The sequence below is a fragment of the Lepus europaeus genome, chromosome 11 (genome assembly GCF_033115175.1).
Source record: "Lepus europaeus isolate LE1 chromosome 11, mLepTim1.pri, whole genome shotgun sequence".
Classification (NCBI taxonomy): domain Eukaryota; kingdom Metazoa; phylum Chordata; class Mammalia; order Lagomorpha; family Leporidae; genus Lepus; species Lepus europaeus.
In genome coordinates, this window is record NC_084837.1 from 77159806 (window position 1) to 77184841 (window position 25036).

Genomic DNA, 25036 nt, shown 5'->3' on the forward strand with positions numbered 1-25036 from the left:
AAATATGTGGCGATAACATTAAGTCTCTACTAGCTTGCATATTATCTTTGGTAATTTAGGTTGATTCTGGCTAATCTGTCCATAATAGGATTTGCTAAGTAAACTAGTAGTGCAAACAAAAGATTTATGCACTAACAAACTCTATACATAAAGGTATGACTAAATAAGAAGTTTAACTTTTGTTTTCCAGATAAGTGCATGATTTGTGGAATATTTTTATTCATAAAACAAATATAACTTAGAGAAGAAAAATCTGATCCAAAGGTAAAAATACTATTCTTCTTCTTCAATAGTCTTTGGAAATTTACCTCTCACACTGGTAGCTTTGGGTGTCCTGTGTGAAGTCCACACTGATGACTCTCCCAGCCCCACTCTGGTGGCTGCAGTGATCCGGACCAGGTAGACACTATCAGGCTTCAGGCCTTCCAAAAGGTGCTCATGTGTGGTCCCTGGGAGCTCCAGAACTTGGACGGAGTTCTCAGTACTTAGGCGGAAGGACAGACGATACAACACCACTTGGCCACGCCGGTATTTGGCTGGGATTGGCAGCCAGGAGATGAGAATGTCGGTGGGACTTCGACTTGTCAAACTGATTTCAGGAGGTCTCAGAGGAACTAGTCATACAGGAAAACAGGTTGCCAATAAATACTTAAAATTGGACTGCCACTTAGCATACCAGTACATACTAAATTTTCTTTATAGCAACATTTAACATGATAAAGAAGAGACATTTTCAGTTCTGGCAAAGCTTTTCAGAGAAGCAAAGAACAAAGAAACAAAAAAGAACAAATAATAAGGGAGGACCAAGTGTATAGAGCACAAAAAGTAAGTTGTTTTTTTTTTTTTTTTTTTTTTTGACAGGCAGAGTGGATAGTGAGAGAGAGACCGAGAGAAAGGTCTTCCTTTTTGACGTTGGTTCACCCTCCAATGGCCGCTGTGGCCAGCGCGCTGCGGCTGGCGACAACACTGATCCGAAGCCAGGAGCCAGGTGCTTCTCCTGGTCTCCCATGCGGATGCAGGGCCCAAGCACTTGGGCCATCCTCCACTGCACTCCCGGGCCATAGCAGAGAGCTGGCATGGAAGAGGGGCAACGGGACAGAATCCGGTGCCCCGATCCGGACTAGAACCCAGTGTGCCAGCGCCGCAAGGCGGGGGATTAGCCTGTTGAGCCACGGCACCGGCCAAAAGTAAGGTTTTTAATCACTGTTGTGATTGTTTTGTAACTTTTAGAGGTGACTGTGAGAATACTTAAACCAAATACGAGACTACTTTTCAAGTACTTCCATAGTACCCTTCCCTTAAAGCAAAAGGGAGTGAACTATACAAGAAGGAACAAGCCTAGGACTGCAGTGTTATAATCTGGCAGACAATTATTTGAAGTCTAAGAGTTGCACCTTAAAAATCAGTATGAATTTTACATTCTCACATATGACATTTAACATGAAGAAAGTTTTTCCTCCAGTAATTTATATAAAACTAATATTCCAGGACAAGCCAAGAATAGCTGTAGGCAAACTAACATTAAGTGTGAAGACTTTGGTCTAAAGATAGTCTCTCTGTGTTTTAATTCTTTTTCTACCACTTACTACTTTGTGTGATCTTGGCAAATTAACTTTTCTCAGTCTAGGTTTCTGTATACATACAGTGATGATAATGATAATACCTTCTGCTACAGTCTTTCCCCACTCAGTTAATCACAATCATTTGTTCAACTGCTCAAGCCCAAAACCTGAGTGTCAGTCTGGACTCCTACACACCACACCCTACATTCAGTGCTGTGGTGCTACAAATCTTCTGCTACCACCTTGATTCATGCCACCACTGACTTCAGCCTGTGTTCTTCCAACAGCCTAACAGGTTTACTTGCTTTTATCTATTTTTTTTTTAAGATTTATTTATTTATTTGAAAGCATTACACAAAGAGAGAAGGAAAGGAAGAGGCAGAGGCAGAGAGAGAGAGAGAGAGAGAGAGAGAGAGAGAGAGAGAGAGAAAGGGCCGGCGCCGTGGCTTAACAGGCTAATCCTCCGCCTTGCGGCGCCGGCACACAGGGTTCTAGTCCCGGTTGGGGCACCGGATTCTATCCCGGTTGCCCCTCTTCCAGGCCAGCTCTCTGCTATGGCCCGGAAAGGCAGTGGAGGATGGCCCAAGTCCTTGGGCCCTGCACCTGCAAGGGAGACCAGGAGAAGCACCTGGCTCCTGGCTTCGGATCAGCAAGATGCGCCGGCCGCAGCGGCCATTGGAGGGTGAACCAATGGCAAAAAGGAAGACCTTTCTCTCTGTCTCTCTCTCTCTCACTATCCACTCTGCCTGTCAAAAAAAAAAAAAAAGAGAGAGAGAGAGAAAAAGGTCTTCCATCTGCTGGTTCACTCCCCAATTGGCCACAAGAGCCGGTGCTGTGCCAATCTGAAGCCAGGAGCCAGGAGTCTCTTCTGGGTCTCCCACGCAGGTGCATGGGCCCAAGGACTTGGGCCATCCTTTACTGCTTTTCCAGGCCATAGCAGAGAGCTGAATTGGAAGTACAGCAGCTGGTACTCAAACCGGTGCTCATATGGGATGCCAGCACTGCAAGTGGGGGCTTTACCCACTATGCCACAGCACTGGCCCCATACCTATTTTCTTAAAACACTGGCTTGTTCAAATGCAAGTCAGATCACTCTTCTACTCAAAAATAGTTCAAATTTCACTGAAAAGTAACAGCTCGAGTCTTCATATAAAGCCCTGTCTGTAAGGCTGGCTCTCATTATTATTTGCTTCATCTTCTATGGCTTTCCTGTTGTCCCTCCTGCTCCAGCCATGCTTTTGCCCTCCACGAGCTCTGCCTAGAATACACTTGCCCCAGTCATCTGCAGAGTCAGCTCCCTCACTTTCATTTCTTTCAGTTCTTCATTCAAATGTCACTTATTCAGTGAGCCCTCCTCTGGTGCTGACTCTGTTTAAAGTCTCAAATCCTCCCAACACTTCACATTCTCCTTCCCTGAATCTTGTATTTTTCCTCCTTTTTTTGTTTGAAGATTTATTTATTTATTTGAAAGGCAGAGTTACAGAGAGAGAGAGAAAGAGAAGACAGAGAGATCTTCCAGCCTCTGGTTCATTTCCCAAATGGCTGCAAAGACAAAGGCTGGACCAGGCCAAAGACAGGAGCCTGGAGCTTCATCCTGGTCTAGTAGCCCAAGGACTTGGGCTATTCTCCGCTGCCTTCCCAGGCACATTAGCAGGGATTGGATGGGAAGTGGAGCAGGGATGCCAGCACTGCAGACAGCATCTTAACTTGCTGCGCCATAGCACTGGCCCCTTCTACTTCTTAAGGAGAAGTGACACCTATCGCTATCATAGTATATAATTTACTGTTTACCCTATTTATTGCTGCTCCCACTAGCAAGCAAGCTGTATGAGGTAAGGGACACTTTTTCATAAGTTTTGTTCACTACTAAGTACTGAATAATACACAGCAAGCACTCAATAAGTATTTACTTAATGAATCAAAAAGTAGGTGGAAAATTAAAGGTTAATTTGTTAAGCACTTCTGAGTCCTTTCTGTGTATGGATGCATTAATTCTCAAAAGAAATTCAATGACTGACATCCCATTATCATTTCCACTTTATAGCCAAGGAAAGTGAGGTATAGAGAGGTAAAATCACTTTCCCAAGGTCACACAACTAGTAATCAAAAGAGCCCCAGACAGACTACAGAGCCCACACTCCTATCCTCTAGACGCTTGTGGCTCTTACATAGTAACAGTTCTCATATTGCAGAGTTATGGAGGAATTAAGTGAGATGACAGAAACGAGGTTTTTAGAAGGGACACACAATGAGCTCTCTTAAGTGTCTGCTGTTTTTGGCACAGATGTGGCTCTGTATCCAGAAACAAACATTTCAGTTTGAGGTGGTGGACTAAGACAATGGTGCAGGTGCTGGTGCCAAGACACAGTTGGTTAAGCCTCCATCTGCAGTACCAGCATCCCATATGGGCACTGGTTCAAGTCCCGGCTGCTCCACTTCCAATCCACCTCTCTGCTATGGCCTGGGAAAGCAGTGGAGGATGGCCCAAGTCCTTGGGTCACTGTATCCACATAGGAGACCCAGAAGAAGCTCCTGGCTCCTTGCTTCAGCCTGGCCCAGCCCCAGCCATTGCAGCCATTTGAGGGGTGAACCAGTGGATGGAAGATTCTCTCTCTCTCTCTCTGTAACTGTCCTTCAAGTAAACAAATAAATAAATGAAATAAAATGGTCCAGAAATTTGAAAAGCAGTGTCAGAAGGTCTGTATGCTATCCACAAAACAAAATAAACTTCATCGAATGAAAAAGCTCTGGAGAAGGAAAAGTTTAGAGGAGATCCTCACTGCAATGCCAAACTAACAAGTCACCTGCTGTGCTTAAATCATGTTCTTTAAGGATGTAGAGAGAATATGAGGACACTTTAAAAAGTACACAGAAAGATGGAGTTAAAAGATAAATTTACTTTGGCACAAGTCAATTTTTAAATCTATGCACAGTTTTTTCAAAATATGTATTTTCATGAACTTTTGAAAAGTGCTTCATACACACACATACACACACATCAGCCTGTGCTTTATCTCAGACATGCACAGCACAGGCTATTAAATGACAGAACCAGAGATATTATATATACTGTGGCTCACTCTAACATAGACTAAGCTCTGAAATGAAAACAAAAATTTGGAATTCAACATTCAGACAAGTGAACATTTTTTCATTGAGTCAAACTCTGACTGTATAAACATCTAAGTAAGTGGCATTGTACAGCTATAAGGAGGATCTCTGAGACCAAATTAGCAAAAGCAGAGAATGGGAATTATGTATATAAAAATGTTGTGGAAACCTCGTGCAGCATTTTCCAAGGTTGGAAGTAGTATACCTGGGCATATGTGAAGGAATTCCCTGTCCTGCGGTGCAGGGTACAAACATGGGCCTGCTGGAGCCCCCACAGAGAGAGACCCTTTCTTCCATAGCACAATGTGAAGAGTGAGAGGAGCAGGCCAGTTGCTGTGGCTGTCTTGATACATGGCATTTCCTATCTCACACATCTTGCCAACCCTCACAAGAATAACTCAATTTCTAACCTATGGTCAAGAACACACTGAAGCACTTTATACCTCATAATAAAGCAAGAGCTACTAGGTTATCTAAAAAAAATTTATGAACTAATGAATACCAAATTTCATTAACTTCTAGTTTCAGCAATCCAGTATCATAAATCTTCAGTCATTATATACATTCAACATGTAACAGTCAATATATTTACTTACTCATAGAAAAACTCAAATTCTGCTTGAGTTTTAGTTAAAAAATATTGTAATGTGTTCACAATTTAAACTAGGAACTAGGACACTGGGGTTGGGGGCAGCAAATGACCTAGCAGTTAAGACACCACTTGGGACACTCACTCCAAGTACCCGCTCTGCTCCCGCTAATGGGCATCCTGGGAGGCTGCAGATGATGGCTCATGTAGTTGGGTCCCTGCCACTCATGTGGGACAGCCAGACTGAATTCCCTCTGTCCTGGCCTACCCCCAGCTGTTACAGGAATTTGGGGAGTTAATCAATGGATGGGAGAGTGCTCTCCCTCTCTCTCTCTTTTTCAAATAAATAAAAAACTTTAAACTAGGAACTTTGGAGAAATATAAAGGCAATCCAATCATGTCATTATTAAAACTTATATTATGAATCAGAAATGAAACTCTTTAAGCTTTATTTATTTATTTGGAAGGAAAAGTTGAGAGGGAGAGACAGAGACAGAGACAGAGACAGTGAGATCTTCCATCTGCTGATTTACTCCCCAGATGGCTGGAATGGCCGAAGCTAGGCCTATCTGAAGTCAGGTGTCAGGAGCTTCCCCCAGGTCTGCAACATGGGCGCAGGGGTCTGAGCATTTGAGCCATCTTCTGCTGCTCTCCCAAGTGCATGAGCAGGGAGCTGGATAGAAAGTGGAGCAGCTGGGACTCAAACTGGCGCCATATGGGATGCCAGCACCACAGACAGTGGCTTTACCCGCTACGCCACATCACTGGCTCCAGAAATAAAATTCTTTATCCTTATAACATTACTGGCCAAACAAGTTAGAACAAGTTAGATTTGAAATGGTAAACCAACCTACTGTTTCATGTATCTGGCTATTTAACCCAAAAAGCAGGTAATTTCTCTAATTAACACATACATTAAATTGAAATTAATTAAGCATATGAATGCTCATACTTCAGTGATCTAGAATCATGTTTTCTTACCATCCTCTAGAGTATTCTGCGTAACATGATCAGACATCTGGCTGGCTCCCATTGGCATATAAGCCACAATGTAGAACGTATAATTACTGGCAGGTTCCAAGTCATCAATAATATAATGCGTCGTGTCATTTCCGAGGACTACTTGATACTCTTCATTATTTAAACCTTGATTAAAGAACCCAGGTTTAAAAATCATGAATATTCAAAATGAAATGAACAAGACCACTGGTTGGTTGGTGGGTCCAATCTGTCACCTTGTCCATCCCTTTACAAAATGTGTACGAGAAGGTCTTTATTTTTTAAAAGTAAACCATGTCTTGCTACAAAGCACTCATCTGAATTTTTCCTGAATAAATACAACTAAGGAGAATTACTGTCTCTAAGCTTCATTTAGCATCTAGTCAAAACTCACGGTGAAGACCGTGTACAGTAGTAACAGCAGAGTACTGTAATTCATAACTCTAAGTTCTACTTGCTTAAATGCATGGTTTCTCTTTTTTTCTTTTAAATCTAAATGGAGCAAACAGTAGGAAATGTAATGGCTCTGTTCATTATAAAAGCAAACCAAACCAGAAGTTGTCCTGCAAAAGATCTCAATTTACCCCTACAGATTCTATTAAATTGTACTGATGTAAGCTGTTCTCTTATTTACCCTGCAAGTAAGTGAACTGAGAGCACAGAATGTGCTTCACAGTGCTTTGTCCCACAGTGAGCTTTCATTTTTTTTTCTCACAGAAAAAAATTCTCACCAATTCTTAATAAAATATGCATGGCAAGGTACAGAAGAGGATTTGTCTTTGTCGGACTGAATTCCTACAGAGCCAACCTGCAAAGTGGAACAAGAGCACTGGCAGCTAATGTGCTTTGCTAACAATTCACAGTAAATGCCCGTCAACTTCCATCAAAACTCACTAAGGACCCCAGTCCCTTCTCCCCACGCTGGAGTTACAAACAAAACAGAAGGCAAATTCCAGTATTAAGTTTTCCCACAATTCTGAATTAACTTGATAGCATTTTAATTAGACAAGATTACAGGCATTTCACAACAGACTGGCTAATGGCTTGTTAATTAGGAGCCGCATGGTACGATTTCTGACCCACCAAACAAGCTCCTTGAGTTCGAATTAAAAAGCCTTGTTCTGTCCCTGAATAGCCCACTGAGCCACATGTGGAGGCTCTAATGAAACAATCATAAAAGCGAACAAGAGGGTCTCCACCAAAACCAGCATTCCTTTTACCTTCCTAAATCACTGAAAGGGAATTAACATACTCGAACATGCTCAGTTATCAGACTTGCATTCTTCTTGCTTCCATGACCCCTGATTCACATTCAAAATACTTCTTTTCAAAACACTACTTCAAAGTGCAAAACAAAAAAAACTAACAACAACAGCAAAAACAAACCACCTGTTCCTACGGACAATTTAAATACATCACCAATCTTAGGGAATTTGAATTTGTTTTTAATGTTTACTGAATATTGCATAAAAGCTGACAGTGGTTTAAAACTAGAATCTATTGGTTTCTATAAAAAGTCAATAGAGAAATCTCTAGCATTTATAAATGGCTTTCCTTTTTCCTGTGAGACTTTTGCTAAAAGTAAAATGTAAGTATAAAAATCATAATGGAACCAGTAATTCTGGATAAAAATTTTAATACATATGTGATTTCTACTTTTACACAAGTAAAATATCAATAAAGAACATCTTGTTCAATTTTCAGAGAGTTCTTCGTGATTTCAGAAAACATTCAGATTACACAAAATCAAATACATAATGAAGTTCATATTTATTTTCTTCCATAAAAATAACACTGTGGTGTCAACAGATTACCATATTACTATAATAAACAGTAATACCACCATTCTTATGTAACATACTGGTATATTAAATCTCATGTAAGGAATTTATACATTAGCTGGGTAAGATTCCTAAGTACTTGGTAATTTTTTACAGATGGAGATACACTGCATTAGCTGGTACTTGTTTCTAACAAAAATCTCCAACTATATTTACATATACAAAGTAAACAAAGACAGGAAATTTAGAAAAAAAAAAAACAGATTCACAGGTGATAGATTATTTTACTAAAGAGATAAATGCCACAGAATTTCAAAAACATTTTGCGGGTTATGTAAAACATCACTTATACTGAAAATAAATCTCTGACAGCAAATGGCACTTAAAAATAAACACTGTTCACACTGCTTACCTTCTGCTTTCATGTAGTGCACAGAATAAGCGATGACTTTGTCTGAATTATAAAGTGGCCTCTCCCAAGCTAAAAGGATGGCTGAACTGGACATAGTTTCAGCATGCACGTTATAGGGGGCACTGGGTCTGTCTTCTGACATTACTACAGTCAGTCTGGCTTTAGATAAAACAGATCCTTGGCTATTCTCAGCCATGCACTGATAAATTGCATCATCTTCAGGAATTATTTGGTTAATTACCAGTTTACTGAGGAAAGAAAAAAAAAGCATTTATTTCTAGGAAAAATTACAAAAATAATACAAAAGTCACTTTCAACTACTGCTAAATGTGCTCAGAAATTTGGTGACAAAAATAACTTAAAAAACTGTATAGGGGCCGCTGCTGTGGCCTAATAGGTTAAGCCTCTGCCTGTGAGGCATAGGGGATGCCGGTTCGAGTCCTGGCTGCTCTGCTTCTGATCCAGCTCTTTGCTATGGCCTGAGAAAGCAGTGGTCGATGGCTCAAGTGTTTGGGCTCTGCACCCATGCAGGAGACCCAGAAGAAGCTCCTGGCTCCTGGCTCCTGGCTTCAGATTGGCCCAGTTCTGACCATTGCGGCCATCTGGGGAATGAATCAGCAGATGAAGACCTTTCTCTCTGTCTCTCCTCTCTCTATATCTATAACTCTGCCTCTCAAATAAATAAATCTTTTTTATTTTCTTTTTATTTGAGACACAGAGTTAGACAGTAAGAGAGAGAGGGAGACAGAGAGAAAGGTCTTCCTTCCGTTGGTTTACCCCCCAGATGGCCGCTATGGCCGGAGCTACGCCGATCCGAAGCCAGGAGCCAGGTGCTTCCTCCTGGTCTCCCATGCGGGTGCAGGGGCCCAAGCCATCCTCCATTGCCTTACAGGCCACAGCAGAGAGCTGGACTGGAAGAGGAGCAACTGGGACTAGAACCCAGCGTCCATATGGGATGTCTCTCAAATAAATAAATCTTTAAAAAAACAACTGCAATCAATTAATTGAAAAATATTCTGTACTAATTACCTATAATTACTTCTAATTGTTTTCCGAATCTATTTAAGTATCTATGATATCCAAAACTTGTCTTCTTTTGGTGACATCTTTTTTTTTTTAACTTTTATTTAATGCATATAAATTTCCAAAGTACAGCTTATGGATTACAATGGCTTCCCCCCCCCCCATAACTTCCCTCCCACCCACAACCCTCCCCTTTCCCATTCCCTCTGCCCTTCCATTCACATCAAGATTCATTTTCAATTCTCTTTATATACAGAAGATCAGTTTAGTGTATATTAAGTAAAGATTTCAACAGTTTGCACTCACATAGAAACACAAAGTGAAAAATACTGTTTGAGTACTAGTTATAGCGTTAAATCACAATGTACAGCACATTAAGGACAGAGATCTTACATGAGGAGTAAGTGCACAGTGACTCCTGTTGTTGACTTAACAAATTGACACTCTTGTTTATGGCATCAGTAATCACCCTAGGCTCTTGTCATGAGTTGCCAAAGCTATGGAAGCCTTTTGAGTTCACCGACTCTGATCATATTTAGACAAGGTCATAGTCAAAGTGGAAGTACTCTCCTCCCTTCAGAGAAAGCTACCTCCTTCTTTGATGACCTGTTCTTTCCACATCTTAATCCATTTTTTAAAATTTGGCTTTTAGGGACTGCATTGTGGCATAATGGGTTAAACCTGTAAAGCTAGAATCTCATATGGGCACTGGTTCCTATCCCGGCTGATCTAGCTCTCTGCAGATGGCCTAGGAAAAACAGCTGAGGACAGCCCAAGTACCCAGACCCCTGTCATCCATGGGGGAGACTCAGAAGAAGCTCTTGACTCCTGGCTTCAGCCTGGCCCAGCACACTGGCTACTGCAGTTACTTAGGAATGAACCAGCAGACAGAAGATCTCTTTCTCTGTAACTCTACTTCCAAATATAAATAAATAAATAGATTTTTTTTTTTTTTTGACAGGCGGAGTGGATAGTGAGAGAGAGACAGAGAGAAAGGTCTTCCTTTGTCGTTGGTTCACCCTCCAATGGCCGCTGCGGCCAGCGCATCTCGCTGATCCGAAGCCAGGAGCCAGGTGCTTCTCCTGGTCTCCCATGCGGGTGCAGGGCCCAAGCACTTGGGCCATCCTCCACTGCACTCCCGGGCCATAGAAGAGAGCTGGCCTGGAAGAGGGGCAACCGGGATAGAATCCGGTGCCCCAACCGGGACTAGACCCGGTGTGTTGGCGCCGCAAGGCGGAGGATTAGCCTGTTAAGCTACGGCACCGGCCTAAATAGATCTTTTTGTAAAATTTGGCTTTAAGAAAGCATATTACTCTATAGTGGTACCCAACTTACACAATATTACAATATATATACACAAAATTCAAGTTAACCAAAATTTTTAAGGTTTCTTCAAAGCAAATAAGAATGTTACATGAATTCATATTTATACTAATACAAGTTAGTTCTTAAAAATCATCACGTTTGAGCTGTGGAGAAATTTAAAAAAAAATTCCTCTACTTTTTTGACTTTACAGGAGAAGGAAGTGAGTCCTCAAAGAGTGAATATGCTTGCTTGTGGTATATTAGCTAGTGGCTTATCAAAATTGGCTCCCTGGTCTGGGGAACCTTCCAACATTCGTATCATTCTAATTGACCAGTTTCATGATCCACATATAAAATACAGATGGATCGTCTATATTTTAGTTTAATTCAGCTTTAACTACCAATTAAGTGTTTGATATTATAACCATTTTATATAAATATTATAGTAGCAAAGTGATATAGCCTACCTGTTGTACATTTTAATTCTACCATTTGAGTGAATCTTCCTTCCATTCTTCAACCATGACATTTTGGGTGAGGGAATTCCTTCTGCCTGACACACAAATCGAGCAGTGCCGGCCCGAGGCCTTGTTAAACTTTCTGGCCATTCAACAAATGAAGGAGGAGCTATTTTTGAAGAAAAAAAGAAAAAATTTCTGTGGTCCCAACAGGAACATCAAGAGTACAGCAAATGAAGCAAGTCCTTTTCCTGAATATGCCTCTTGTTCACATTGCCATGTATCTATCCATGTGACTCTGCATCAGTTAGTGTCCATTTCCTCTGTGTTTTCTCTATTGAGACCATCTATATAAACATATTAAAAAATATGTTCCCACAATCCTACTCAATGTATAGAGGTAACAAATGAATAAAATTTCGGAATGGTGAATGGGTATATGGATTTGTGGGTGGGCGAGGAGAAGTTAAAAGGAAAGCTTGAATTAAAAGGAGCAGAACATGGCCGGCGCCGTGGCTTAACAGGCTAATCCTCCGCCTTGCGGCGCAGGCACACTGGGTTCTAGTCCCGGTTGCCCCTCTTCCAGGCCAGCTCTCTGCTATGGCCCGGGAAGGCAGTGGAGGATGGCCCAAGTCCTTGGGCCCTGCACCCGCAAGGGAGACCAGGAGAAGCACCTGGCTCCTGGCTTTGGATCAGCGAGATGCGCCGGCCGCAGCGGCCATTGGAGGGTGAACCAACGGCAAAAAGGAAGACCTTTCTCTCTATCTCTCTCCCTCACTATCCACTCTGCCTGTCCAAAAAAAAAAAAAAAAAAAAAGAGCAGAACAGTATGCATGCAATACATGCATGGTGATTTCAGAATGATTCTGTAGTTATATTTTAACATAGGGATTTAATTTTCTCCTAAAATTCATTGTTGGATTATAAAACTTCCTGTCAACATTCATATCAATGCCACAAAGCTAAGAAGCAAAAGCAAACTATGCATGAGGTCAACATTACTTTGATAATTCAGCCAAAGTTTATGTCTCAGTAGATACGCTGGCTCAGGAGGATGCTGTACCAGCCTATTGTGATCTGTAGCACCAGCCACAACCCTACCAGGATGAGGTTTCAACATGCTCAGGTATTTGAGGAGGCTGCAGGATCAGTGAACAAGTCGTTAATGGCTCTGATGAGAAGCTGGTGTGTCCTGTGTGATTCCAAGGTTTCAAAAGCTGGGGAGTCTCCAGCAAGGGATGTATCCTATTATATGTGTCATCATAAACAGTAAAATTATTTTTTCCCCAAAAAGTGACAAAAATTAAAACAATTTCTCCTGACTGCAGAATGAAAGAAAACATACCTAATACAGTTAAAGTTGCCATAGCAATGGTAAAGTTGCGTGTGCCGGGGGTTGTGGCCCGACAAACATAGACTCCAGCATGCTGCAGCTTGACATCGGATATCATGAGGTTACCATTTCCAAGTACCCGTGTATTAAAGACATCAATGGATTTGTGATCTATTTCAAAGAGAACACTTCAGTTAAAGCAATGGGACATATAACCTAAAATTATGTCAAAAGACCACCTTTCAGGTAATTCATCATGAAAAGTACCAATCTGTCCATATTAAATCCTGTTCTCTATCAACTGCAATGCCAAGAAGTCATTCAACTGTCAAGCTTGCATTTAGTACATAAAACAAACATTTTTACCAGCTTCATTAGCATGAACCAAGTTTAAGGAGAAACTTTTTACTTCTGAGAACACTCACCAAGACGGCTCCAAGAAATGATCGGCTTGGGGTTTCCTGTGGCCATGCATTCCAAAACAACAGTTTGATGCAGAGACACAGTCATGTTCTGAGGGCCAGCTATAATGGTTGGTGAGTGGAAGGGTTTAGACTCCTCAGCTTTGGGGAGAAAGATGAAATATAAAAGCAGGCTATAAGTAAAATGAACTCAAATAGCTATTCCTAAATTATCATTTTGCTTTCTATTTAAAATATTGAGATTTAACATACATACAAGACATTCACTCAATTTAATAGTTTTTAGAATTTTAGAAGTTGTAGAACTATTACTACAATTAACTTTTGAACATTATCATCACCCCAAAAAGAAATCTCATACTTCATACTCACTCATTGTCACTTCCCAATCTCCTCTCTCCAAAGTCGAGGAATCATCAACCTACTTTCTTATTTGGATGCTTTGTATGGTCTTCTTGACTTGCCTCTTTTTTTTTTTTTAAGGTCTTCCTTCAGTTGATTCACCCCCCAAATGGCTGCTACAGCCGGTGCACTGTGCCGATCTGAAGCCAGGAGCCAGGTGCCGCTTCCTGGTCTCCCATGCGGGTGCAGGAGCCCAAGCATGTGGGCCATCCTCCACTGCCTTCCCGGGCCACAGCAGAGAGCTGGACTGGAAGAGGAGCAACCAGGACAAGAACCTGGTGCCCATATGGGATGCCAGCACCACAATGAGGAGGATTAACCAAGTGAGCCACGGCACCGGCCCCAAATTGCCTCTTTTCAATTACCGTTATGTTTCCAAAGTTCATCTATATAGTAGCATGTATCTTTTTTTGAATAGCTGAATATTTAATTATATAATTGACATTATAATTCAGCAATAAGGACAAAAAATACTTGAATATTTAATTATATGGATAAAACCATTTTATTTATCTACTCGTCAGTAGACATTTAGTTATTTGCATATCATTCACTTTTTTTCTACAAGATTTACTTATTTATTTGAAAGGCAAAGTTACAGAGAGAAAAAAAGAGACAGATGTGGTTCACTCTCCAAATGGCCACAATGAATGGAGATGGGCTGCTCTAAAGCCAGGAGCCAGAAGCTTCATCTGAGTTTCCATGTAGGTGCAGGGGCTCAAGAAATTGGCCCAATTTTCATTGCTTTCACAGGCCATTCACAGGGAGCTGGATCAGGTCTGGACTCAAACCGGTGCCCAAATGGGATGCCAGTGCCACCCGCAGTGGCTTTACCCACTAAGTCACACGCCAGTCCCTATCATTCACTTTTAATTGAGGTTCAAACCTTCATTTAATATGTTTACTAATCTTGGTAAGGTTTTACATGACAGTGGGACAGAAGGAATGCTTCTGTTCTTGTCATTCATACTAAAATGCTAGCAGATCCAACCTCAAAATAAAGCGCAACATTAAAAAATCTAGCTCCAGCCTTAAAGTTCTTCAAATTTTCTTTTGTTTAAAACCTTAAGGATCTTTTAAGAGGTAATGTTCCAGATGAGGAATAAATATTCACATAAAATTCAACAATGTCATTAGTCTAAGATGTTGAAATAATAGAAATCAAGTTAACTTGTGAAAGAAGAGTTATGAATAGATAAAAATGATGGTTTTCCAAACAGATTACAATAATTTAAATTAAAATATAACTTTATGATATACTATTACAATTGAAGGAGAAAAAGTGATAGCTGGGCCAAAAATCATGAAAACAGACTAAGTCTCTTCTATGTGGTACCTGGAATCACTATTAGAGAGGCCTCCATACTTTTACGTTTGTGGGCCACAGTAGCAGCAACACAACGGTAATTACCAGCATCCCTCTGGCCCACATCATAGATCTGCAACACTCCTGTCGGAAGGGTGGTTACCCTGTTTTGAGAAGAAAATTAATTAAACTTCTTGTAACATATTATTATTAAACATTTTCTGTAATAGGAATTAACATAATCTTTGCAGTGCCAGAAGCAATAGTTCAAAGATCTTTTTAGAACATTACCTTAATTTTATTGTCTTAATTTGGGTCACTAAAGCTCTTTAAAACATAAATAATTCTGCCTGACGGTCTGTGAAATCCATTAGCTTAATTTTACACAGAGAGATTCATCTGACATTCTAACTAAGCTGCAGCCAATTAGTATCCCAGAGCTTAGTTTGATTTTTTTCAAATTCCTAATTTTTAGAAATGTGTTAATATCAATGCATTCTCCAAGATATACCTGGATGAAAATTTTTAAAAATTAATAAAGTGAGGGGAAGGATGGAAGCGAGTACCATTATATTTTTAGAATTGTATGTACAAATCATACTGACTCTGTTAAAACTAATTTAAAATAAAAAGAAGAAAAAGTAAACATTTAAAAAACAGAAGCCTTAACAGGAAATATTAAAATTGCTGGCTGATGGTGGTTTTAGAAGCTCCTGAAAAGCAGTTAAACTGTGAAAGCAGCACCTGCTCAGCAGTGTATCCTCAGGATGTAGAAATTCTAAACTGAGTAAAACATAGATGAGCACTGCTGGTGTGAAGAAACTGGTAACGGTTACCTCAAGGCAGAGAAACTGGGTTTCTGAGTAAAATCTGGGAGGAAGATTATTCACTATATTCCTTTGTGTATTATTTTTTAATGTGAATGTATTACATGCCCCCAAATCATTATAGGTAAAACTTCGCAAATTAAAAATAAAATAATAAAGTACTTCCTTGAGTAACTTCTTTCATCCTAGAGCTCTGCCACTTTAGCAAATTATTTTTGTCTCCTTAGGAACAGGGCAAGAACCAAACTTTTTGGAGTTGCTTCCAGTTCTCGATCCCTAAACCCTAACCAGCCTTGGAGCACTAGGCATCCATGTATACACGTATCTGTCTGTGTGAGTGCATGTGTATAATGAACAGAGGACTTGGAAATAGAAGGCATGGGCAGTCACCAGGGCATACATGGGAGACACTTAAACCATCATTGCTCTCCCCAGCAGTGAAGTCATAATTTCGTTTCCTAAAAGCTTACGCTACAATTCAGGTGCTCAGGAGGGCCGATGACTGGAACAGATGGTTGATGACTGGAACATGAATTATGATCTGAGCCACAAATATGTGCCAGAGATTCCTGATCTAACACTTTGCCTAAGTTTGAAATATTTTAAGAATCAATTATTGCCAACCAGGTCTTTCCTCCTATATAGCTTCCTTTGAAGTTTTCATTACTCCTCTATCACCTCCAAAGACAAAAGCTGCATTTACCTGTCCATAGTTATAGGTAGAGCTGTCCGATTGAACTCCCATGTTATGACTGCAGGAGGGTTGGATGAAATCTTGCAGGCAAATCTAGCAACTCCACCATCCTGGACCTCGGTGGAAATTGGCTGCACTTCAAATGCAGAAATAGCTATAAAATAAGGTTGAACCAATTCATTGTGAGGACATGATGACTACATTTAGAAAACACACTATGCTGGATGTTATTCATCAGGCTTGAGCACCTGCTCAAATGTCTAACGTAACCAGGACAAAGATAATTCAGTAAATAATTTTGGAAAAAACACTGGGCAACTGCTCACAACTGAAGAAGTCTGTCTTTCACAGAATTAAATTCTAAAAAGATTCAAGAAATTTACTATCTATTTAGGAGGGGAAAAAAGTTAACACTAATGAGGCAAAAATAAACAATTAATAATGGCATACAATTACCAAATGATGTAGTACAAACTTCAAACACTGCTGTATATCAGAGGAGAGGGAAAGAAAGACCAACTAGATAGATAAAAACCACTTACAGGAAAAGGTTCTGAAACGGAAGATTCCACCGTGTGTAGATGAAAGAGACAAAGCAGGACACTCAAGATGCAAGAAATAATATGAACACAGTAAGAGACACTCAGCTGGTACCTCCAGAATTCTGAAGGAACACCCAGGACTGCTGCAGAATATTTCAGATTAAGGACTCACGGGAAAGAAGAATAGGGATAAAGCAGATATGTACTGTGGTACAAACCAACACATCAATGAAGATGTTTGAACAGAAGAACATCATGATAATAGTATGTCTGGGGAAAATTATTCAGACAGTCACTAAAAAGGAGGAACTGAGAAAAAAAGTCTCAAGTCAAGTGTCCAACAGGTTGATTAAAGAAGAATGACAGAACTGGGTAGTGGCAGTGAGAAGGGAGACATTCTGGAGATATCGTAAAGAAAACAAAGGCTTGTTTCTTCTTGGACACAGAACCATGACTGTGTTTAGAATCAGAAAGTGGTACTGATGGAGCAGAATTAGAAGAGAGAAGACAAAGGTTCATCTGATGAATAAAAGGCAGAGAAACTTAAGAGACAGTTTTTCCAAAACAGAGCTAAGTCTCCAAGAGGTGTTGTTTTTAGGGGTAATTCTTCTTTACTATTCTAAAGCAGTCCTCCAGGAAGTAGTCTTCAAATCCATGGGTTTACATTTCAAAGTACTCCAGACTCCAAACAACAGCAGGGTCTCCCATTCCTCTAGTCAGTTTCAAGATGGAAAGCAAGAACCCTAGTTACTGTCTTAATCCCCAGCTTCAGACTCTAGCTCAAAAAACAAGTCTTTATAGCTTATTAATAAAGTGAAATATGAAGAAACGCCAAGCAGAAAGGGGCTAGATGAATGGATGCTTCATTAGCCTTGCACTGATTTTATTTATATGTAGATAAAAAGTCACATGCCTGATGAGGTACAGGACAGGCCAATGAAATGCACTGATGAGCATGTATTTCCCAAAATGGTGGAATGAAGCAAATTAATACTATGTGTACGTAACAAAAATTTCTAACTGTTGTCAGTGGATCCTTAGAGTCAAACCTTTGTCATAATAATCACCATATGCCATTTTTAGTCCGTTAAAAGTGTACAGGGAGAATTCCAAGATGGTGGAATAAGGAAGGCACTTACTATTCTAGTCCAGGGGAAGATAGTTAAAAGAGAGAGAGAGAGAGAGAGAGAGAGAGAGAGTGGAGAGGGCACAATCTCAGGAAGGAGTTAGGGACAAAACTGCAGAAGAAATTTCACGCAAGAGGGACACTGTGGAGCTATGTAGTGGGTATGGGGCACCCACAACTCAGGACCCCAACAGCAGAGAGGCTTAGCACCAGCTTAGGAGAGTGAGGTGAGACCAGACTACAGCAGCCCAAGCCACTGGCGATAAAGCACACAGGAAGAGCCTAGCATGAGTCCAGCTTGGAGCCCAGTGGGGGACAGTATACCCAACAAATTACAGGAAAGGAGGGGAGGTAAAGTTTCCTTTCTGCATGGATTGTTTGTGTGGTTCTTGTGGCAGCATGAATCAATACTGCACCCAATGGGGCTAGCCCCCAGGCATTGGGTTTACTTGGAGGAGAGGTGAGCTCTAGGCTGCAACAACAGAGTTGATCAAACCTAACCTCTGATAAAAAAAATAAATAAATAAAAAATAAAAAAGAGGGGGAGAGAGAGAGAGAAAGAGAGATTTACCACATTCAACTTGAGTGTCACCTTGGACACTCCCCTCACCCTGGAGCACTGAACAGAGCTCCCTGGCCACACCCACTACATGCCTCTGGGTATTCACTAAAAGAGCAGACACTCCAGTAAGCCACAGAGGCACAGTCCAAAGATAAAAGCCAACACAGAGGGAAAAAAAATAAACAAGTATCTCCAAAAAATCTAAAAATAAATGTGGAAATTCAAAAAACAAGAATAAGGAAGATAACAAGATACCCAAAAGGACCACAACAACATGTCAATACTAAAATGTGAAAATGAAAAGATTGAAGGAATGCTGGAAATAGATTTCAAAAAATTGATCATGGATTGCTTAGAAATAATCAGAAGAAAATCCATGAATTAAAGAAATCCATACATGACATGAATGAAAATATTTGCCACGAAATTGCTATTTTAAAGAGAAATCAAAATGAAATGTTGGAAAAGAATTCAACAGAACAAATAAAAAATGTGGAGAGCCTTAATAGACTCGGTGAGGCACAAGAAAGAATGTCAGAGTTAAAAGACAAATCTCTGGAAATTTTAGTCAGACCAAAAACAGAATTAGAAATTAGAAAACAAAAAAACAATGTTGGAGATTTATGGGATACTATCAAATGACCCAACATACAGGTCATAGAATTGCTGAAGGCGTGGAAAGAGAACATATTAGAAGGCTTATTTTAGTGAAATAATTACAAGAAACTTTCCTAACTCGGAGAAAGAAAGGGACGTCCAAGTACAAAGAACTCCTAATAGACATGCCAGAAAAGATCTTCACTACAACACACTGTAGTCAAACTCTCCACAGTAAAACAAAGAAAAGATTCTAAAATGTACATGAGAGAGATCTCCAATTAGAGTCACAACTGATTTCTCATTAGAAACCCTACAGGGAAGGAGAGAATGGGATGATATGTTCCAAGTTTTAAGGGAAAAAAACTTGTCAATTCAAAATACTATACCCTGAAAAGCTCTCATTTACAAATGAGGCTGAAATAAAGACCTTCCATAACAAACAGAAACTGAAAGAATTTTTCACCACTCATCCAGCCTTACAATTGATGTTTAAAGATGTACTACACACAGAAACACAGAAACATGGTCATCACCATGAAAAAAGGTAAAGGAGGAAAATCTTCCAGTAAAAATACAAAATAAATCCAAAGTAAATAATAGGAATATTTATGGAAAAATGGCAGGGCCAAATCATTACTTATCAATAGTCACCTTGAATATAAATAGCCTCGACTCTCCATTTAAAAGATACAGACTGGATGAATGGATTAAAACACAAGACCTGGGGCCAGCACTGTGGCACAGCAGGTAAGGCCACCACCTGCAGTGCTGGCATCCCACATGGTTGCCATTTCAAGTCCAGCTGCTCCACTTCCAATAGCTCTCTGCTATATGGTTTGGGAAGTCAGCGGAGGATGGCAGTGGAGTCCTTGGGTCCCTGCACCCGCCTGGAAGGCCCAGAAGAAGCTCCTGGCTCCTGGTTTCAGTTCAGTGCAGCTCTGGCCATTGCGGCCAATTGGGGAGTGAACCATTGGATGGAAGACACCCCGCTCCCATGTAACTCTTTCAAATAAACAAACACATCTTTAACAAAAAAAAAAAAAAGACCCATCTATTTGCTGCCTATAAGAAGCACATCTCACCAACAAAGGTGCATGCAGACTGAAAGTGAAAGGGTAGAAAAAGATATTCCATGCTAACAGAAACCAAAAAAGTGCTGATGTAGCCATCCTAATATCAGACAAAACAGACTTTTACACAAAATCTGTTAAAAGAGACAAAGAAGGGCACTATGTAATGATTAAGGGATCAATTCAGCAGGAAGATGTGACTATAATAAACGCATATGCACCCAATTACAGGGTACCTGTCTATTTAAATAATGTTTTTTTAAAAAGATTTATTTATTTGAAAAGCAGAGTTGGAGAGAGGCAGAGGCAGAGAGAGAGAGAGAGAGAGAGAAAGAAATCTTCCATCTGCTAGATCACTTTCCAGATGGGTGCAATGGCCAGAGTTGCACCAACCTGGAGCTAGGAGCCAGGAGCTTCTTCCAGGTCTTCCATGTGGGTGTAGGGGCCCATGGTCTTGGGCCATCTTCCACTGCTTTCCAAGATCATAGCAAAGATCTGGATCAGAAGTAGAGCAGCAGGGATTCAAACCAGTGCCCATATGGGATGCCAGTACTGCAGGTGGTGGCTTTATCCGCTATGCCACAGCACTGGCCCCAAAGAAATGTTAATGGAAGGACCTAAAGGGAGATACAGACTTAAATACAATAGTAATGGGGGACTTCAATACCCCTCTTTCAGCAATGAACAGATCAAACAGAAAAAAAAAATCATCAAGGAAACAGAGTTAATTGATACTACAGATCCAATGGACCAAATGGATATTTACAGAACTTTTTTTTTTTTGGACAGGCAGAGTGGACAGTAGAGAGAGACAGAGAGAAAGATCTTCCTTTTTGCCGTTGGTTCACCCTCAAATGGCCACCGTGGTAGGCGCGCTGCGGCTGGTGCACCGCGCTGTTTCGATGGCAGGAGCCAGGTGCTTCTCCTGGTCTCCCATGGGGTGCAGGGCCCAAGAACCTGGGCCATCCTCCACTGCACTCCCGGGCCACAGCAGAGAGCTGGCCTGGAAGAGGGGCAACCGGGACAGGATCGGTGCCCCGACCGGGACTAGAACCTGGTGTGCCGGCGCCGCAAGGTGGAGGACTAGCCTAGTGAGCCGCGGTGCCGGCCTATTTACAGAACTTTTTATACTACAGTTGCAGAATACACATTCTTCTCACCAGTGCATAGGACTTTCTCTAGGATAGACTACATGCTAGGCCATAAAACATGTCCCAGCAAATTCAAAAAAACCAAAATCATACCATGTACCCTCTCTGACCAAAATGGAATGAAGCTGGAAATTAACAACTCAAGAATCTCTAGGACATATGCAAAAATAATGGAGACTGAACAACATGCTCCTTAATGAACAGTGGGTCACAGAGGAAATCAAAAGAGAAATCAAAAAATTTCTGGAAACAATACAACATATCAAAATTTATGGCAAAAGCAGTGTTAAGAGTAAAGTTTATAGGGGCCAGCACTGTGGTGCAGCAGGTTAAAGCCCTGCCCTGAAGCGCCGGCATCCCATACGCGCTCCAGTTCTAGTCCCGACTGCACCTCTTCCAATCCAGCTCTCTGGTATGGCCTGGGAGGGCAGTAGAAGATGGCACAAGTCCTTGGGTCTCTGTACCCATGTGGGAGACCTGGGAAAAGCTCCTGGCTCCTGGCTTCCGATTGGCACTGTTCTGGCCATTGCGGCCATCTGGGCAGTGAACCAGCGGATGGAAGATCTCTGTCTCTACCTCTCTCTGTAACTCTTTCAAATAAAAATAAAATAAATCTTTAAAAAAGGAGGAAAGTTTATAGCAATAGGTGTCTACATCAAGAAATTGGAAAAGCATCAGATAAATAAGCTATCAATGCAACTCAAGGACCCAGAAAAACAACAGCAAACCAAACTCAAAATCAGAAGAAGGAAAAGCATAATTAAAATTAAAGAATAAACAAGATTGAAACAAACAAAAAAATATACAAAAGATCAGCAAAACAATGAGCTGGTTTTTTGAAAAAATTGACATTTCATTGGCCCAACTAACCATAAAAAGAGGGAGAGAACCTGAATCAATAAAATTAGAGATGAGAAAGGAAAAATAACAGACACCATAGAAATAAAAAGAATCATCGGGAATTACTACAAAGAGTTGTATGCCAACAAATTGGGAAACCTTGAAGAAATAGATAGATTCCTGGACACATACAACCTACCTAAATTGAGCCATGAAGACATAGAAAACCTCAAGAGACCAATAACCAAGATGGAAATTGAATCAATAATAAAGAACCCTCCCAACAGAGAAAGCTCAGGACCAGATGGCTTCAATGCTGAATTCTACCAGACTTTTAAAGAACTAACTCCAATTCTTCTCAAGCTATTCAAAATAATTGAAAGGAAAAGATCTTTCCCAATTCCTTCTATGAAGCCAACATCACCTTAATTCTTAAACCTGAAAAAGTTGCAACAGAGAAAGAAAACTGCAGACCAATTTCACTGATGTACATAGACACAAAAATTCTCAACAAACGACTAGCCAATCAAATTCAACAACACATCAGAAAGATCATTCACCCAAACAAGTGGGATTTATCCCTAGTATGCAGGGATGGTTCCACATTCACAAATCAATCAATGTGATATAGCCATTAAACTGAAGAACAAAAACCATTTGATTATCTCAATAGAGCAGAGAAGCATTTAATAAAAAATATAACATCATTTCATGATGGAAGCTTGAAGCAAACTGGTTACAGAAGGAGCATTCCTCAACACACTCAATGTAATTTATGACAAACCCATGGCCAGCATCTTATTGAACGGGGAAAAGAGAGAAGTATTCCCACTAAGTTCTAGAACCAGACAAGGATGCCCACTCACCACTGCTATTCAGTATAGTCCTGGAAGTTTCAGCCAGAGCAATTAGGCAAGAAAAAAGTAATCAAAGGCATACAAATTGGGAAGGAGGAAGTCAAATTATCCCTATTTACGGATGACATGATTTTATATATAGGGGATCCAAAAGACTCTACTAGGAGACTACTGGAACTCATAAAAGAATTCGGTAAAGTGGTAGAATATAAAGTTAACACATAAAAATCAACAGCCAGGGGTCAGTGCCATGGCGCACTAGATTAATTCTCTGCCTGTGGCACTGGCATCCCAGATAGGCTCCGGTTTGAGTCCCGGCTGCTCCACTTCCAATCCAGCTCTCTGCTGTGGCCCAGAAGAGCAGCGGAAGATGGCCAAAGTCCTTGGGCCCCTGCACCCGCATGGGAGACCAGGAAGAAGTACCTGGCTCCTGGCTTCAGATCGGTGCCGCACCAGGCATGGAGGCCATTGAGGGAGTGAACCAATGGAGGGAAGTTCTTTCTCTCTCTCTCTTACTGTCTATAACTCTACCTGTCAAATTAAAAAACAACAACAACAGCAGCCTTTGTATACATAGACAATGCTATGGCTAGAAAGAACTTCTAAGATAAATCCCGTTCACAAGAGCTAGAGAAGTTAGCTACCTTGGGATAAATTTAACCAAGGACATCAAATATCTCTACAATGAGAATTACAAAACATTAAATTAAGAGATAGAAGAAGACACCAAAAAAAATGGAAAAATCTTCCATGTTCATGGACTGTAAGAATCAATATCATCAAAATGTCCATACTACCAAAAGCAATTACAGATTCAATGTGATACCAATCAAAATACCAAGGACATTCTTCTCAGATATAGAAAAAACAATGCTGAAATTCATAGGGAAACACAGGAGACCTGGAATAACTAAAGCAAACTTGTACAACAAAAACAAAGCCAGAGGCATACTAGATTTTTTTTTAAATATTTGTTTTATTTATTTGAAAGACAGAATTACAGAGAGAGGCAGAGACAGAGAGAGAGGTCTTCCATCCAATGGTTCACTCCCCAGATGGCCACAACAGCCGGAGCTGAGCCGATCCAAAGCCAGGAGCAAGGAGCCTATTCCAGGTCTCCCACGTGGGTGTAGGGGCCCAAGGACTAGGGCCATCTTCTACTGCCTTCCCAAGCCACAGCAGAGAGCTGGATCGCAAGAGGAGCAGCTGGGACTAGAACTGGCACCCATATAGGATGCCAGTGCTTCAGGCCAGGGCTTTAATCTGCTGTGCAACAGCACCAGCCCAATATACTAGATTTCAAGACATACTATAGGGCAGTTATAATCAACACAGTCTGAAACTGACACAAAAACAGATGGATAGACAAATGGACCAGAATAGAAACTCCAGAAATCAATCCATGCATCTACAAAAACTTATCTTTGACAAAGGAGCTAAAATCAATCTCTGGTACATGGACAATCTCATCAACAACTGGTGCTTGGAAAACTGTATCTCCACATGCAGAACTACAAAGCAAGATCCTTACCTTATACCTTATACAAAAATTCACTCAAAATGAATCAAAGATCTAAATCTATGACTTGATACCATCAAATTATTAGAGAACATTGGGGAAACTCTTCAAGACATTGGCATAGGCAAAAAGTTCTTGGAAAAGACCTCAAACACACAGGCAATCAAAGCCAAGATTGACAAATGGGATTATAAGCTTATGCACTGCAAAAGAAACACTCAGCAAAGAGTGAAGAGGCAACTGACAGGATGGGAGAAATTATTTGCAAATTACACAATAACAGATGAATATCCAGAATATATAAATAACTCAAGAAACTCTACAGTAACAAAATAAACAGCCCAGTTAAGAAATGCGCAAAGGACTTCACAGGTACTTATCAAAAGAGGAGATCCAAATGGCCAACAGATACACAAAAAAATACTCAGGATCACTAGCCATCAAGGAAATGAAAATCAAAATGGCTTTCATTCAGAAATCAACAAACAACAAATGCTGGTGAGGATGTGGGGGAAAAGGTACCCTAACTCACTGTTGGTGGTAAT

At 40.6% G+C, this 25036-nt stretch overlaps 1 protein-coding gene across 1 annotated transcript in view; it reads right to left on the minus strand.

The window, feature by feature from the left end:
• The window catches only part of PRTG (protogenin), a 147183-nt gene that overhangs the window by 62157 nt on the left and 59990 nt on the right, over positions 1-25036 (minus strand). Inside the window, exons 3-10 of the mRNA XM_062206647.1 lie at positions 16234-16378; positions 14734-14867; positions 12999-13136; positions 12586-12744; positions 11250-11409; positions 8455-8702; positions 6244-6408; positions 309-614 (exon numbers count right to left, since the gene is read on the minus strand). Of these exons, the coding sequence (XP_062062631.1) occupies positions 309-614; positions 6244-6408; positions 8455-8702; positions 11250-11409; positions 12586-12744; positions 12999-13136; positions 14734-14867; positions 16234-16378 (1455 nt within the window). The remainder of the gene's footprint in view (positions 1-308; positions 615-6243; positions 6409-8454; positions 8703-11249; positions 11410-12585; positions 12745-12998; positions 13137-14733; positions 14868-16233; positions 16379-25036) is intronic.